The 16,089-nt window shown below is 38.3% G+C and overlaps 1 protein-coding gene across 1 annotated transcript in view; it reads right to left on the bottom strand.

Annotated features, from left to right (window-relative positions):
* LOC110111644 (chlorophyll synthase, chloroplastic) overlaps nt 1-15,541 on the bottom strand; it is a 63,860-nt gene extending 48,319 nt beyond the window's left edge. Inside the window, exons 1-4 of the mRNA XM_020843601.2 lie at nt 15,203-15,541; nt 15,083-15,127; nt 14,837-14,928; nt 10,301-10,388 (exon numbers count right to left, since the gene is read on the bottom strand). Coding sequence (XP_020699260.1) covers nt 10,301-10,388; nt 14,837-14,928; nt 15,083-15,127; nt 15,203-15,308 — 331 coding nt within the window. The 5' untranslated portion in view covers nt 15,309-15,541. The remainder of the gene's footprint in view (nt 1-10,300; nt 10,389-14,836; nt 14,929-15,082; nt 15,128-15,202) is intronic.
* Between the last annotated feature and the right edge of the window lie 548 nt (nt 15,542-16,089).

Genomic DNA, 16,089 nt, shown 5'->3' with positions numbered 1-16,089 from the left:
GAACTAACACGTTATCTGATAATGTTAATTCTCTCATTTTGTACTAATTCTCCAACCAATCTTTGAAGACATAGCAATCTTCAATTGGATGGCTAATTACCCGGTGATATGGGCATTAGTTTGGATCGCTAGTATGTTTGGACTCTTCGGGTCTTTTGCATTTTGGCAATTCCAGACCGGCCTTGAGTGCTTGTCGGAACTGTTTAGCGACACTATCCCTCCTAAATGGATATTCTTTGTTCATTTTCTCCTTGCTAGTTCCCGTTATTTGCCTCTAGCGCTTTCCTCCACTGGGAAAGGCTCGAGGTTTATCATTTCCTCCAAACACCAGCTTTGGTTGAGGATTAGGATTGTAAGCTTGTTTTGATTTTTCTCAATATTGCATTGGCTGCTTTCTTTTTTTCTACATTATATACTGCCTGTTTACCTTTATCAGGTCTGGGAGGGGATGTAGAATAAGCCTCATTCTTCCTGGCGTTAGGTACCTTGCCCTTTTTGGGTATGTCGGGTAGACTTTTAGACTTTGACAAGTTTAACTTTTTAAACTTTGTAACCCTATCCAGTAAATCTTGGAAGGTAATGATTGAAGCCATGTATAAGAAGGGTTGCATTTTATCGTCAATGTTCTCCATCAAAAGTTGAACTGCATGTTCTTCTTCTAGTTGTTGCTCGCACTTCATGCTGAGATTGCACTAGCGTGTTATATCTCTCGTCACTGACTCATCCTTTCTCATTTTATCTAGGGCAAGATCAGCGATGGTGGTCTTTTCAATTGTACTAGTAAATCTTTTCATGAACAAGGCCTCTAACTCCTCAAAGCTCTTTAGTGAATCATTTAGTAGCTCGGCATACCATTCGAAAGCAGTTTCACTCAAGATACTCACGAATTGTCGAAATAACAGAGCATCATTTCCTCCAGTATTCCCGCAGGTTGCTTTGAATTGTGCGAGGTGTTATCTAGGATTTTTATTGCCATCAAAAATATTGATTTTCGATACAGAATATCCCTTTGTATACGGCACCTTATCATACTCTGCCGGGTATGGGCGACCTTTTCCACCAAATTCTCTGCATGTTCGGCAGCTATAATGGCTTTAATCTTTTCACTGATTAAGCCTTCTAGTTGCGCGACAGTTACAGGTTCAAAGACGCTCGCCATATTTTCTGGAGTACGCTGACGGGTCAGATCATCAGTTTCCTTACCACCTTCAGGTACACCTTTCACTCATGAGGCTTGCGGCGCTTAGAGATTTTGAGGATTTACTAGAACATTACTCACAGCTTGGTTGATGGGCTGAGTCGGTACAGGAACTACATAAGTGATCTTCTGCATCATCTCTATCATCGCCGTCATTTGAATCATCATCTCAGTTATTTTATCCTTTAACTAAGAGATTTCTCTATCTTTTTCACGCATCTATCGACTCATTTGTCTTCTCATTTTAGCGAGTGTGATGTCTTCGCCAACAAATGGGTTTTCTCCGACCTCTTCTTCTTCCTCTCCTTCTCCTAAGGAGCGAGCACTTCGACTGGTAATGGATCTAACCTTATGGTGATGTCGATAAACACGTACATGAGGTTGTAATTGTTGGTCATCTTCAACATCATCATCCTCAACATCAATATGGCTGACAAAGCAAACCACCTCGATCTCCATAGTGTCTTCATCATCATATTCTTCTTCTTGTACCTGAATTTCTGAGCAGCGTCGCCACTGAATTTCAGGTTTTTGGCTTGGGATGACTATTTCTTCGATTCGCAGACTGTGATCGAAATGAAATTCTTCCTTGGTTACGGCAGGTCAATGACGGGATCTCCTGGAGAACTCTCCAGGATGTCGATCGTCATTATAGTTGTCATTATGGGCCTTCTTTTGGACCCATCTCTAACGAGTTTTGTTGGCAGGGGCGGATCTTCGGGAGACTGTTCCGGATGTCACGCCTGAACTATCTCTTTCTTCAATCATCTTTTCTTTTCGAGGCTTCGGCCTCCAAACTTGTTTACCTTTCCACTGGGCCCTTTCGGTGGTGGATTCTTGGACACGTGGTCCAAGTGTCATGCCCCGATGTGCTTCCTACGGAGCTTGTCGTCGATAATTTCTTCGTTCAGCTATCACAGCAGATGATAGCCTTTCTCTTGAAGGGGTTCTTCGGGCCTCAATAATCAATAACCTCTAGAACTTTTTCTTCATTAATCCCTTCTTTTTGACCGTCTTTAGCACTCAATGAACTCGAGCTGATAGACGTTCAGGCTCTCTTGTTTTCTGAGGGGTCGGGGCTTCAGGTCGATGCTCCTAGAAGGATTATTTGAGCTTATCAGAAGAGCTATTTCTCTTTATCCACTTCAGGTTAGTGAACCTGTTTTGGGTGGGAATATTGATCTCTGGTTCTTGTACTGACAGGTTAGAGGGATGGATTGGTACTGGTAACTACTGAGCTCGCAGTTCCGTTCTTTTCCTCCTCTGCCTTCTATTGAACCTTCCTCCATATGAGAAAGCCTCAGTGTCATATTTCCCAGATTCAACAGGCTCACTGGGCAGGGTAGTGGTGTTTGCAATCACCACGGAAATTTTATTTCCAATAACAACCCTTTTTGCAGTCAAGGTCTCATATTGGGATAATTGTTCAAACACAGAAGTTCTTCCTTGAGCAGCGCCTCTAGCAGTAGTTCGCGGCGTTGGCAGATGCGCATGTTATACACTGGTCCTTGCAGAATGGGACCTTCCAGAAAGTTCTTCAGAATTTATGTCGTACACAGGGACGGCTGCAACCCTTACAGTAGTTGCTGAGAATTCAAGCCCACCAAAGTGGATGGTGGCTCCAGTGTTTTCAGTTTCTATGACAGCATTCGTCAGTTGAATCCTGGCTCCTCATCCCAGTTGGACGGTCATCGGGGTGCCTTATATTTCCATTCTACACAAATGAAAGGCAGTGGTTATTAATCAGAATTGATACGTCACCCCACACTTTCAAAATATAGAAATTAAGCATAACAGATAACAGAAACAGGAAAATTGGAATAGAATTAAAGTCCTGTTCATTGAATTTCAAATGAATTTTATTTAAAAGATTGATTTTTAAGAAAATTTAAAATTTTAGTTTATATTGATTTGCTTGCTACTATAGCCTATGAATGACTAGCCAGAGATTGAAAGAGAAATCAATCCCCAGCGAAGTCGCCAGAAATCTGTGGGATCCAAAAATTCGGCCCCGGCCTCCACCTGGTGATTGCATTTCTTCGGCGAGGGAGTTTTAACTGAATTAAGTTCTGGGGTAAATTTTGGAAGGCATATGGGTTTGTAGGTAAGATACTACCCAAAGATTTCGCCCTCATTTTGCAAGGACTTTATGATCTGAGTTCTGGTTTTCTATAGGCGCAAGCACCTATGTTAATTCCCCCCCCCCCCCAATAATGAGAGAGAACTTTCAATTAAGGCTAGTCATCGATCAGATACGTAGAGATACGTGTTATCTGGCATACAGTAGCAACAAGGATTTGGAATAGAAAATTTGAAGAGTTTGATATTTAAAATTGGAATTTCACCATCTTGTACTTAAAGCGGATGGTGGGGGAATGGATGATAGACTCGATCAAGATCCCATGGTTCCGTCGTCCCGGGCCATCGTGGTCCCTAGTCTACTTAGTCAGAGGAGGTAGTCGACCCAACCTGACAAAAGGAACATTGTCGGCAGCCATGGGTGTCACGACCCGGCCCGGTTAGCTCGCAAGTGCGAGGCGGGAACGGATCGAACAGTAGGAAATAATAACTTTCGCATTTTCATATACACAACATCTTCATATCATAAGAAAGAGCCACTAAAATAAAATCAAGAGGAAATTTTCTTTCTATTCATCCATCAACAAAATAATTCTAACATAAAGCTTACAAAATATAAAAGGTGTCCAAAATCATTTTCTTATATATCATTTCTAATCCTTCTATCTCAAAATATCAAAAACAAAAGACAGAACCTGCCGCCCGTTGTGTCCCTACGACAGTACGTGAGGGGAGGTCTATCCGCCATTATCTTTTACCAAATCCTCCTAAAAAATGTCCCACAACATGAATGAGTCACAACTCAATAGGTGTACATGGCATTCAAATAAATTTAGGTATAAGGGAAGAAACTACAACATGATTTTATATCTCAATAAAAGAATAATTAATATATTACAAAATTTGTCTAAGGTTATACATGTCTTTACATCAACATTTAAGTTCTCATTCATTTCATAATTTTTCATTCTTCCTCTTAGAACATTCATACCTCAAATAATAGCCTCATATGCATATAACATAAAGATGCAATGTTCATAATATCTTAATATATATATATAACACCCATTTTGGAAGTATCATTTATACTGATCTGGTATATAAAATTGGTCATTTATTTACCATTTGGTTCAAAAGAACCTCCTTTACCACTTGGCTCAAAAGAGCCCCAGTACCATTGCACAAAGGAGCTCCTTTACCATTGATACTTCTGTGTCAACATGCACATGCACATAATTCTTACATATTCATAAGAGAGGCTTATGTAAACTATTCAAGTGTATGTTTTCATATGAAAATATATGTTTGCTATGCTCATATGTATATTTGCATGTAAAGAGAAGACATGTGAAGTACATGTAAAGAAAGAAGCATGAGATTCATCATTGAGTTCTAATATTACATGAAAAAGACTTTACTTTTATATCAAGTGATCATGAGCTTATATAAGGAAACATGCTAGTCATAAAGATATCATAAAAAGTATAAAAAAAATATTATTTCTATGTATTTTCATGTAAAAAGCTTTTCTAAATTTAAAAGAAGTCCATTTCACCTACCTCACCACAATAAAAGTCCTTACGACCCTTTCCTCTTACGCAATCAAAATCTACAAGAGACAAACATATGTGTAAATATCACTAGTCCCCATATAAACTTCTTAAATCCTTATTTTATGTTAATAAAGAACTCATCCCTGTGTTATGTCCAAGTTTTCAATTTAAACCCCTCATACCATTTCATGACATCTCTCATTCTCATTCCCTCAAATAGGATTTAGTCATAAATCTTAGATTTTATGCATGCAAACATCCTCCCTACTCTCAAATAATAATTAAAACATAAATAATTTTTTTATTATATTAAATCAAAATTTAAAAAACTTGTATTTTATGCAAAAGCCCAAAATTTGTCTCTAAAATCCTTCCAAAAACCTTTTAGAACCATAAGGATAAAAAATTACATGATTATGAAAAAAATCTAAATTATAAACTTAAAGTTTTCCTCAACCTTGCATTATTTTTCAATTAGAGACTCTCTTATGTCATTAGGAACTACATTTGTAAAGGCATCTCCAAAGAAAAACAACATTGAGTGAAACTCTAATTTCCAAAATTCACATTTTTCTTGAAAACAACTCATATTTGGGTTTAAAAACATCCCCTAACCCTTCCCTAAACTTATCTCAAAGAAAACTTAAGTTTTCTCAAAACCTTAATTTCTTCCCTTCAAGAAAACTCAAAGAAAAGGAGAGGGAACTACTCAAGCAAACAACTTATCTTAGTCTTCCCTTAGTTTTCCCTACAAGTTCCTCCATGAACGGCTGCCGGAAACTGTCGCCCGAAGCCTCTCGTCGCCGCTCCTACCAGACACCTCATGCCCTTCGTCCTCTCGGTTTGGCCTAGCGTGCGTGACATGAGAGGGAGGAGGGTTTGGTTCTTCTCATAATAGGAATGGATGATTTCCTAATGACCCTTATGCCCTTGCTTAAACAAATTCGGCTTTATGAACAAATAAGGGTAGTTTGGGCATTTCTAATCTTCCGAATTTTATAATTCCCAAAATACACATAATTTAATATAGGTTATATATATCAAAACGATCATAATTTTATGTAAGATTTTATAAAATTTATTGCTTCGAATTCCGACGACTTTGATAAATTCACTTAAAACTCGTTGCGACGCATTGAAAAACGTGCGGGGTCTAAATTGGCATTTTGCAGGTTTTACAATGGGTTGTTTTGTCCAAGGGTACCTTGTAGACCTGGGATGAGTATTTGCCTAAGGGGATAAATTTGAATCCACCTTAGCTAACAGAGGGCTTTGTGCCCTATCAATCATATCCTATTGATTAATATCTCAAAGATTTGATGCCACTAAGGAGCGTATTGGCTCTGATCATAACCGGTATTTCATGGTGCCATTTAGCGGCAAAATCATTCGGTTCAGAGAGCCCCAGGTCATAACCGTTTATCCTGTGGTGCCATTTGGCAGCAAAACTGTCGATTAGATGACACGTACCACATCCTTAATGGCAGGAGATTGTTTGAGAATGGATACTAATGAAATTTTTTTAGGCATTAGCTCTATGTGAGCTAAAGTAAATTTTGATTTATCTACCCGACAAAATGTTACGGAGGGTAGATAAATATTTGCTTTCAGTGTTTAATGGTTTGATTTTCAATTTTAAACATCTTGGATTTTGAGATTTTTGGAATCTTTGAAACTTTAATTTCGTAGGAATCTGGGTGGCATTGGAAAATGTTTGAATAACCCCTCCGGTTGAGATTTACATTCAACACGCCCATCATCGGGGGGTTTTGAGCTCATTTCCATTTAAAAATATTTTAATTTTTGTTGATAAACCTTGTCTACTCTGTTGAGCTGTCAACAGATGATCGGGTTTCTCAGGCATCATACATTTGTTTGTGAATTTTCTTTGTTAAAGGCCTTTAAATGTATAAAATAAATATTCTGGTCAACTTCATGACCGCATATTTATTCAATGGTTCGAACCCTGTCTACTCTTATTTATCTGTTTAGGAGGATCAGGTTTCGTAGGCTTTATGCCTTTGTTTGTGAATTTTTTTTATTATAAACCTTGAAGGCCTAATATGAATGTATTAAAACAAATACGCCAGTCGCCACAACCGTGTATTTGTTTGAAGGTTCAAACCCTGTCGACTCCTATTAATCTGCATTAAAGGATCGGGTTCGAACTTGAATTCACTTATCGACCCGCGTAGCATCCCTAGACATCACGTGTGTACCAAAAATATGCTAGCCGGAGCGCATGCGGGTCGAGATTGTATTTTTCCCTTTAGTGTACCTATGTGTATACAAATTATGGTGCACGTGCAGGGGTATTTTGAAATATTTTAGTAGTGCAGGTAATTGCCATTTGAATGCACTCAACATTTCATTTGAGGGTTTATATACGCCTTCTATCCGCTAATACGTGTTGCGGATCCGATAGCGGTATTATCTATATATCATAAAGAATCTCATCATCTTGATGCTGACTCCCCTTTTTTCATTCACCGGGAAGGTCTTTTTAGACTTTTCGTGACTGCTGTTCTGAAAAGAACTCTTTTCAGGGTCTTTAGCGTTGTAGACTTGTTACTTCCGATGTTTGTGGACACCATAACGGTTTTCTTCTTAAGTATAGGACTACGAATAAACTTTGGAACACCAGAAAGTTTAGTTCTAATTTGTTTAAACATCCCTTTCCTTATGCCAGGGGGTGTCCCTTTTTGTACATCGAGTTATCTACCCGACATATTTTGCAGCATTTCAATCACTGCTGTCGTAGGTGATATATGTACTTGTGTCCACAAGGGTTCGTTGTATCTACTACGACCTCCTAGAAGTGTTCGTGGAAGAGCCATTATCGCCTTCATCATATCCACCTTTTACCAATCTCAGGTGGGTATTGGAAATTATATTTGTTTGTAAGGACGGATCTCCCACTATCAAGTGTCAGTGTTGTCATCTCAATCTACAGGAAATTGTAGGTATTGTCATAGGAGTCTATTACACCATGCTTATACATGTTTGTGATGTATTGCAAATCTTTCACATTTTGCCCACAAACATGTGCCGAATACATAGCAGGCCTCCTACAAAGGATCGTAGATATTCGCACTTAATGTGCCAATCAATCACCTTCTGCTTGCATGGGATCTATGTGTTCATCTTTGATCGGATGATTGCTGATGCTAGCGAGCATTTGCATTCGTTGTATGCTTCACTAAATACATCCGTAAAAGGTGTCATGGTTTGATTGGTACCAAATGCGAGGGGGCAATGATGCTCAAATCAGACTCAAGTCTGAGTCCTTTCAAGTTCAGTTCAAATCAAGTTCATACACACAATATGCAAGCTGAGTTCTATGTCCCCCATAGTCCAACTCAAGTACTCGTTTGAGTTCAAATTGTTCAACCCACTAATGTTCGAGTCCATAGTACAAGTTCAAGTGGTTTTGTTTGATTCATTTCATTTTCAAATTGAATTCAAGTTTGAGTTCACTCGAATCCGAGTCTTGTCCAATTTTAATTAGATTTGAATTCATTTAAATTCATTTTTATAGGTCCCCTGCTCGTGTTCAATCAAGTTCAAAGGTCCACAAGTTATTGTTCATGCTCATTTGAGTCAAGGTTCTTGTTCTTTTTTAGTTCAAATCATTCCCGAGTACAGTCATATTTTCACCCGAAATTATGGCAGTCTCCTGATGTCTCCCCCGTTTAGGGAAAAACTATGGAAAACTGGGCCTCCCACCACGCTAGAGAAAAGTGTGTACAGTAGGTGCCCTCGTACAAGGACACCGCGGCCGTAAAATCTTTGTCCCCACCATGCCAGAGAAAGGCGTGTATGGGTCTTCAGTACCTATTACAAGAAAAGAGGAATTATTTCCCCGCGAGCAGGTACTTAGGAATATCCCGGTCTCGCTGTAGGCGCCGCACTGGATTCTCATCCCACCACGCTAAAGAAAAGCGTGTATAGGCGGTTTTCCCGGTGCGCCACAAATGCCGAGAACAGGGTTTTGGAGCCGAGGGGTCGCTCACCTACCTCGTCGTAGGTTTTGCGCTGGGTTCCCTTCCCACCGCGCTAGAGAAAAGCGTGTATAGGCGGTCCGCCGGCTCAACACGCACATCGAGGTAGGAGGGCATGAAAAATGAGGCAACATTTCTTTTGTATTTCTTTTCCTTTTCTTTTTCTTCCCTTTTTTTGACTTCTTTCTCCTTTGTTTTTCTTTTTTTACAAATCTTCCTCACGCACACACATGAATACACATATATAATATTAATAATAATAATAATACTAAGTGATTACTAATAACTAAGTAAAATAAATTAAGACCTATACCTAGAGATCAGCTGGAGCAAAAGGGGGCGGCTACTGGGTTCGGCCAAGGTTATGAGCTCTCTCTCTCTCTCTCTCTCTCTCTCTCTCTCTCTCTCTCTCTCTCTCTCTCTCTCTCTCTCTCTCTCTCTCTCAACGGAATCGGGTAGGAGGAGAGCTCAAGCCAGAAGTTAAGCGTCGAGATGGGAGTTCCGATCAATGGAGGCGCGGCCTTCGGCTTGGGTCGTGTGGGTGAAAGAGCTCGGTGGATTTAAGGGATTCGGCCGAAAAAGATAATGAAAGGGAGAAAGCTTGGACGGGTGAGGAGGAGGAGAAAACCTACTGGAAGTGTCGGATGAGGTTACGGGATGCTTGCGGGAAGCAGAGGAGATGGGGCTCGGCCGGCTTTGGCCTTGGCTTCATCGGTCAGAGGCGTCGAAGGCTACAGGAGGTGGAGGCCGACGGGATTAGGGGCAACGTCGAGGAAGAGGCATCAGTGAGATAAGTCCAGCTTGGAGAAGGAGTTTGCGGTTGCGGAAGGAATGAGCGAGAGCAAGAGGCCTTCGGACTCTTCTCTTTGGCTACTTAATGACGCGAATGCGTCGTGTAGGTGACGTGGGGAGAGTGTCGTGGATGTGTCCGCGACGTGCGACGTGCTTCAGAAGAGAGCAGGTAAGCGATTTTTTTTCTTTTTCTTTTTTTTTTTCGACCTTACTGGTCAACAGGTTCGATTGATGCTAAACCATCCCAATTTAAATGATTTTAATGTTTTATCAAGTTTGATCGATTAAAGTTCGGGTTGAAATTTTTGACCCGTTTAATAAACAAATAAGTTGACCGTATGGTCGGGTCATTTTCAAGTTGGACCTAAACACAGACCATGAACCCAAATTGACATCTCAAAGGATAAGAATAAGCTTACAGAGTTACTGCTAATATATCATGTCATTTTTAGTTATAAGATTCTAGCTGAAGGTTTTTTTTTTTTATAAGTTGCTGAAGGTTCATTTATGGTTATGTGAGTATACACCAAGATAAAATATAAAAATGTTCAATGCTAAAGGATTATCTATAGTTTGGTGAAGCCCAACAGATATTGATCGCTAGACTGATGCAGCAAATAATGAAAAATCTTCCAATTACCCGAGGTCATGCACAACATAAGATAACAGGAAAATACCAGAAGCAGCAGCCCCGCAGATCACCCCCCACACCAATGGAGGCCAAGTAACAGGTTTTGTAAGTTGAAGACGGATCTTCCATTTGTCCTAAAGCATTTGACCAACAAACAATAACATGGATATTGGTTCAATGTTCTCGTGCAATAAATAAATCAAGTTTCATAAACATGAAGAAAATTGGAATAAATAGTAGAAATCCTAAATCCATCACACATGAATTTTTACTTAAATAATTTATTTAAATGGTACTATCTTAGAGAACTCCTGCAAGTGACAAGTAGAGATTGGGACAATTTACAGTCTTCACAGGGTGTCCTTAATATCATTACAATCTCTAAAAGAGTGACAAATATTTCAATGTCGTTGTACTCATACAAGTGACAAGTAGAGATTGGGACAATTTACAGTAGTCTCAGGATGTCCTTAATATCACTACAATCTCTAAAAGAATGACAAATAGTTGAATGTCGTTGTACTCCCGTAACCAGTTTGGCCTAAAAGCATAAAGTGTACCTGTTATAGCTGCTGTATAACCTTTACATTTTGACGCTGAAATTAAACATCTTCCACCATGACAATGAAGAAAATTAAAGAGGATTGCGCATAAGCTACAAACCAAAACAGGGTAATTAAAGACGACATTAAAGAGGACCAAAAGCAAAGCAATCACAAGTATAGTCGGGAAATTTGCAAGGGCAAGTTGAACTATTGGCAATTTATATATGTTCTACAACAAACTATGATACATCATAATGTGAATAAAGAAATTCAATTCTTCAAATTTCATGTTCATTTACATGTACTTTTTACATGATAATATAAGATTTATCTTATTAAATATTCAGGAGGAAATAGCGTTTAGAAAAAAATAATTCTAATTACAATATATCAAAAAAAAGAAAAAAGAAAGACATGTATTTGAAAATTATCATTTACCTAATAAGGTAAAATAAAAATGCTATGAAGGCATGCAGAAACACTTCCAAGGAATGATGAACGCCTTACTGCCGAACAATATCACCATGCCCTCTCCTAGATACAACACAGTTTGACCTAATTCTAGCGGCTAGATGCGTATATGAAAGCATTTAATATGGAACTCTTCCTTTCCTGGATAAGCAAATCTAGGTTTAAAGAAAAACAAAATCTAAAAGTTGTGAGGTAGATCTAATAACAAAAATACAACTTTTGGAACAGAAAGGATACGAGACTTCATTTTATTTTATTTGTTTGGCATTGCACCAGTGCATCAGCCTAGATGATGAAATAAACATTGCTGATCAAGCAACTTATCTGAGACAAGGAGAGAAAGAAATGCACCCTTCAAAAGCTTGCCCTCAACAACACTCTTTAGCAATTTCTTTATCTTTTATTTTGGTTTTAAATTTAACGTTTGTCTTTGCACATTTTCTTGGCTAGCACAAACTATGACTCTATCTAAATATTACAAAAAAAGCAAGATGAATGTAGGGAGTCCGGTACAAATGAGAATTTCTCAACCAAAATATCATAATTGAGCAATAACAATGGTAGGACAGTTTATGGTGCTTAAAGGTCAAAGCTTATTTCTGAAAGTTTAAGGGAGGTTGTTAAATCTCGTTGAACTACACAAGGCACAACAAGAGAGAAATGAATTAGTATTTTCCTTACAAATTTTATTTTTCAAAAATCCTTTTTGAAAACTTAATTGCCAAATTTAAAACTTAAATTTGAAATTGAAATCTCACAATGCAGAAGCAAGTCCAATACAATTTTTTTATTTTGATTTTGTAGAAAACTCAAAGATGAAGTTATAAAGAATTTTTGTTTTCTACCGAATGAATCTAAACCAATCAGAACATTCACAGCACAAATTTGCAAGAGAGTAAATTGCAGAAAATAAAAGTGCACAAATAAAGAACGAACAAATCAGATTTTATAGTGGTTCAGTCAAATAATGACCTACGTCAATTCCCTGAAGCCCTTCTTTCCGGGTATTATACTAAACTCTTAGTGTCTCCTCTTTAGCCCCACAGCAAGGCGGAGAAGCCCTTACAACAGTCTCTTCTACCAACTCGGTGCGGCAGAGTATCATAATCCTTTCACCCTCCTAGTGAGGCAGAGAACCTCGAAATCCTTTTTACCCTCTTGGTGAAGGCAGAGAACCTATGAATCCTTTTTCACCCTTTTGGTGAACAAAGTGAACCCGAAGAGCTTCAACCTTGAAGCTTTTCTCCCCAGAGCAATCCCAAGTAATCAACAAAGCCATTAGAGGAATCAAGGTGCAAGTCTACTATGAGAAACGGAATGGAATCCTCTCACACTATTTCTTCCAATCTCACAACTTCACATTATCCTTCTTCAATGCTCTAAGACCTCACAAAGCTCTCTCTCAGAATCCCGTCAACAGCCAAAAGAAAAACCTTCTTCAAAGTTTAAAAAGAGTGTTTAAATATGAGGCCTTAAAAAAACCCTAAAATTCCAATTCTATCATTACATACCCCGTACAATATGATCTTGGATCGTATAGTACGATTAGGTTAAAACTCAATTCATCTAGTATGAAGAATAGAGTCTCAGTACGATCTGTTCAAAACTCTTTATGTTGATCGTACAATACAATGCTTAGATCGTACTTTACGATTAGTTCATTTTTCTCAGGTTTGTACAGGACAATTGCCGGGAAGAAAGAAAATCGTCTCTGCCCATCATCCAGTATGATGGGTATCGTATTGTACTATTAGTTCAATAAATCAAGGTTCATCTAGGACGATCCTTGGGACGGCCAATTTTCGACTCCGCCTATCATCTAGTACGATCCACATCATATTATATGATCTATTGTATTAAATAAACCTTGATTTGATTGATTAATCACAGGGATAAATATAGGTAATAATTTGAATATCGTATAGTACGAACGGGTTCGTACAATCAGGGGCCTCGGTAGCTTCCTCCACACTAGGGCTTAGTTCTACATACTGAGCAAAAACGACGATTGATGAGAATTTTAATAGACTTTAATAATTTATTTGGTTATACATATTAATCTAAGTATATTGCAGATAGATATACTGAGTAGATAACCCACTGCTATTGAGTTGCACAGTTACACCCATAAGCTTTAGGAGAACTAGTAGAGGGTAGATAAGTGAGCGAGGTGGGCCTATATAAATATATAAGGTTACAATACTTAGAGAAAAATAGTAAGAGATGATTATACGATGATTAATCTTTTGTTTTGTTTATACGATGACTATATACGGCCTCGAGAGAGCTATGTTGCAGCTGGCGAGGGATCTTCTAGGGGTTCCGTAGATATTTCTGACTTCCATATTTAGTCGCAGGCGGCAGGCAAAATGCAAAAGGGATGAATTTATGGATTAGGCTCACAGGCCTATGCGTATGAGAGACAGTGCTCTTCTATCTCCAGCTTCTCTGTAAACAGCAAGGATAGTTTGTATAGCCAATAGGTGGCTAACTTGACAGCAGACTAAAACATGTCCGAAAATCACAAGCGAACATGCACATGCAGATACTGAATGAGTTTCAGAGATTGGGATAGCTGATTAATGGAAATCAGCCTACACCTGCATCGGCCGAGCAGAAGAGTGAAAAACATATTTTACTTAGATTGTCTTCTTAGATTTTTTATGCATTTTAATTTTTTTATAAGAACTATATCGACACTTTAGCAGTGCTATATTAATTATAGAACAGTTCGAATGTGATTGTTTATTTTAGTAGTTGGAATGTGATTGTTGAACGGTTTGTTTCTTATGTTTATTTTAACAATATTTGTTGAAATATTAGCATTATTAACTACCACATTTAGCATTATTAACTATTACTTTTAAACTGCTTGAATTGTCATTGTTGAAAAGCCAAATAACTGTTATTAGGTGTTGTTTCTTTTTATTAATGCTCCATATTTTAGACGAATATGCAGCTGAATTTTCGCCCCAAACAACGAAACGACGAATATGTATCGTATATTGCGGCGGAAAATTCCGTTGCAAATTACGGTGGATTTACGGCAGAAAGTTGCGATGGAAATATCCATCGTAAGGCCACTGCAAATTGCGGCGGTATTTACGTCGCAAATCCGTCATAATTTGTGGCGGAATTAGCGACACCTGTCTAAAATGAACATATAATTTTTTTTTAATTTAACTCCATCGTAAATCCACCGTAAGTACGTCGCAAAATATTTGGGGCTGATTATTCCCAACGCAAATACTTTTATCGTCGGAATGTATTTCGCCGCAAATCCACTGCAAAGTTAAATTTGTGACGAATTTGGCTTATGTTACGACGGATTTTTCCGCCGGAAATAGCTTACTTTCCTATAGTGGGTCTTGTCTTATGAGAGATGTTAGGCTCTGCATATATAGGTGTATATTACTTTTTATGACAACAAAGCATTCAGCAGGTGTTTAGGTTAGTATATCAGAAATTTTCTTTTGTTCTTGTGAACGAATATGCTATTATTATTGTGAGTATATATCAATCAAGAAATCTTCTAAAAGGGAAATGCAATACAAAAATATTCTTACCGTCTCCTGTGCAGCCCCCTTTATGCCAAAAAGCTGGTTGAAGCTGGAACCACTAACAACTGTCGGTGCCTTAGCAGGAGCCTCAGGTTTAGCTGCATTATCGAATAAAACTAAATTCAATGCATCCAATACCGTCTACATCCTTCCAGGCCAAATAAAAAATAAAAAACTTTACGAAAATAAAGAAAATAAAACAAAGAATTAACTTGAGGCTTAATTAAAATGGGACAGAAATCGTAATTAGACCTTCATTAGCATCAGTTTCTGCCGCCTTAACCATCAATCTCCGCCCTGAAACCCATGAAATCGCCAATGTTTACGGGAATATCGAAACAAGTAGAGGCTAAGGATTCGATCGAAGCTTACTGTGTAAAGAGAGAGCTGGTGGAAAACGGAGCGCCGGCAACCGACGGCCGTGTGGCGACCGGGTCGAGACGGCAATTGAGGCAGAGGCGTAGATAACGGAAGCCATCACTGGTCGGGAAGAGGACAAACGGAAGAGAGTGACGAGTGAACTCCTGCGTCGAGCTGCAGGGAATTGGAGACCAGTGGTGGATAACCTGGTACTCCAGCGTCCCGCTGCTTTAGCTCTTTTCACCGTATTCCCGGAAACGATGATTTTAGAGCCGTTAATTACACTGGCGATGGAAATTAACGGTGTTGATGCGGCGGCTCTGGTTGGTTCCACTGAAAGCTGTGAGAACAGCTTCGTTCAAATGGATACGATCACCTACAGATGATAATCAACTCCAACTAGTTGTTAATAAATGATCCAACTCATCAATTTAATTTAAAATTTTTTGAATAGGTCAAGTTTAAATTACCTTGTAAATTTGATTTTGATCTGAAAACGATTCTTCTTTTTTTTTTTTTTTCCTCAAATTAGTTTACATGTTGTATGATTTTTTTAATCAATTAATCTATAAGCTCTATACTTATATAGTTATAAACCAAAAAATAAATAAATAATCAAAATAGGTTATCATATCATATTCAAATCATCAGGGTTACCAACGGGTATCGAATTCACCTAAAATTCTCAACTAGTTCTCAAACATAGTAATTATCACAATGTCAAATTGGCTTTGATATAGTGGAATATTCAAAATAGGTGAATATTGTTGCTACTATTAATTTCTCAAAGATGATTATTTTTAGCATGGCAAACTCTCCTATATAGTTTTGGCATAAGAAAGCCATCATACTATGTAAAAGTAGGATTAAAAAAAGTGTAATAGTGGTGAAGAGCGTTG

The sequence above is a fragment of the Dendrobium catenatum genome, unplaced genomic scaffold (assembly GCF_001605985.2).
Source record: "Dendrobium catenatum unplaced genomic scaffold, ASM160598v2 fragScaff_scaffold_231, whole genome shotgun sequence".
Taxonomy (NCBI): domain Eukaryota; kingdom Viridiplantae; phylum Streptophyta; class Magnoliopsida; order Asparagales; family Orchidaceae; genus Dendrobium; species Dendrobium catenatum.
The sequence above is the reverse complement of the archived record's forward strand: the minus strand, read 5'-3'. Positions and strand labels throughout refer to the sequence as shown.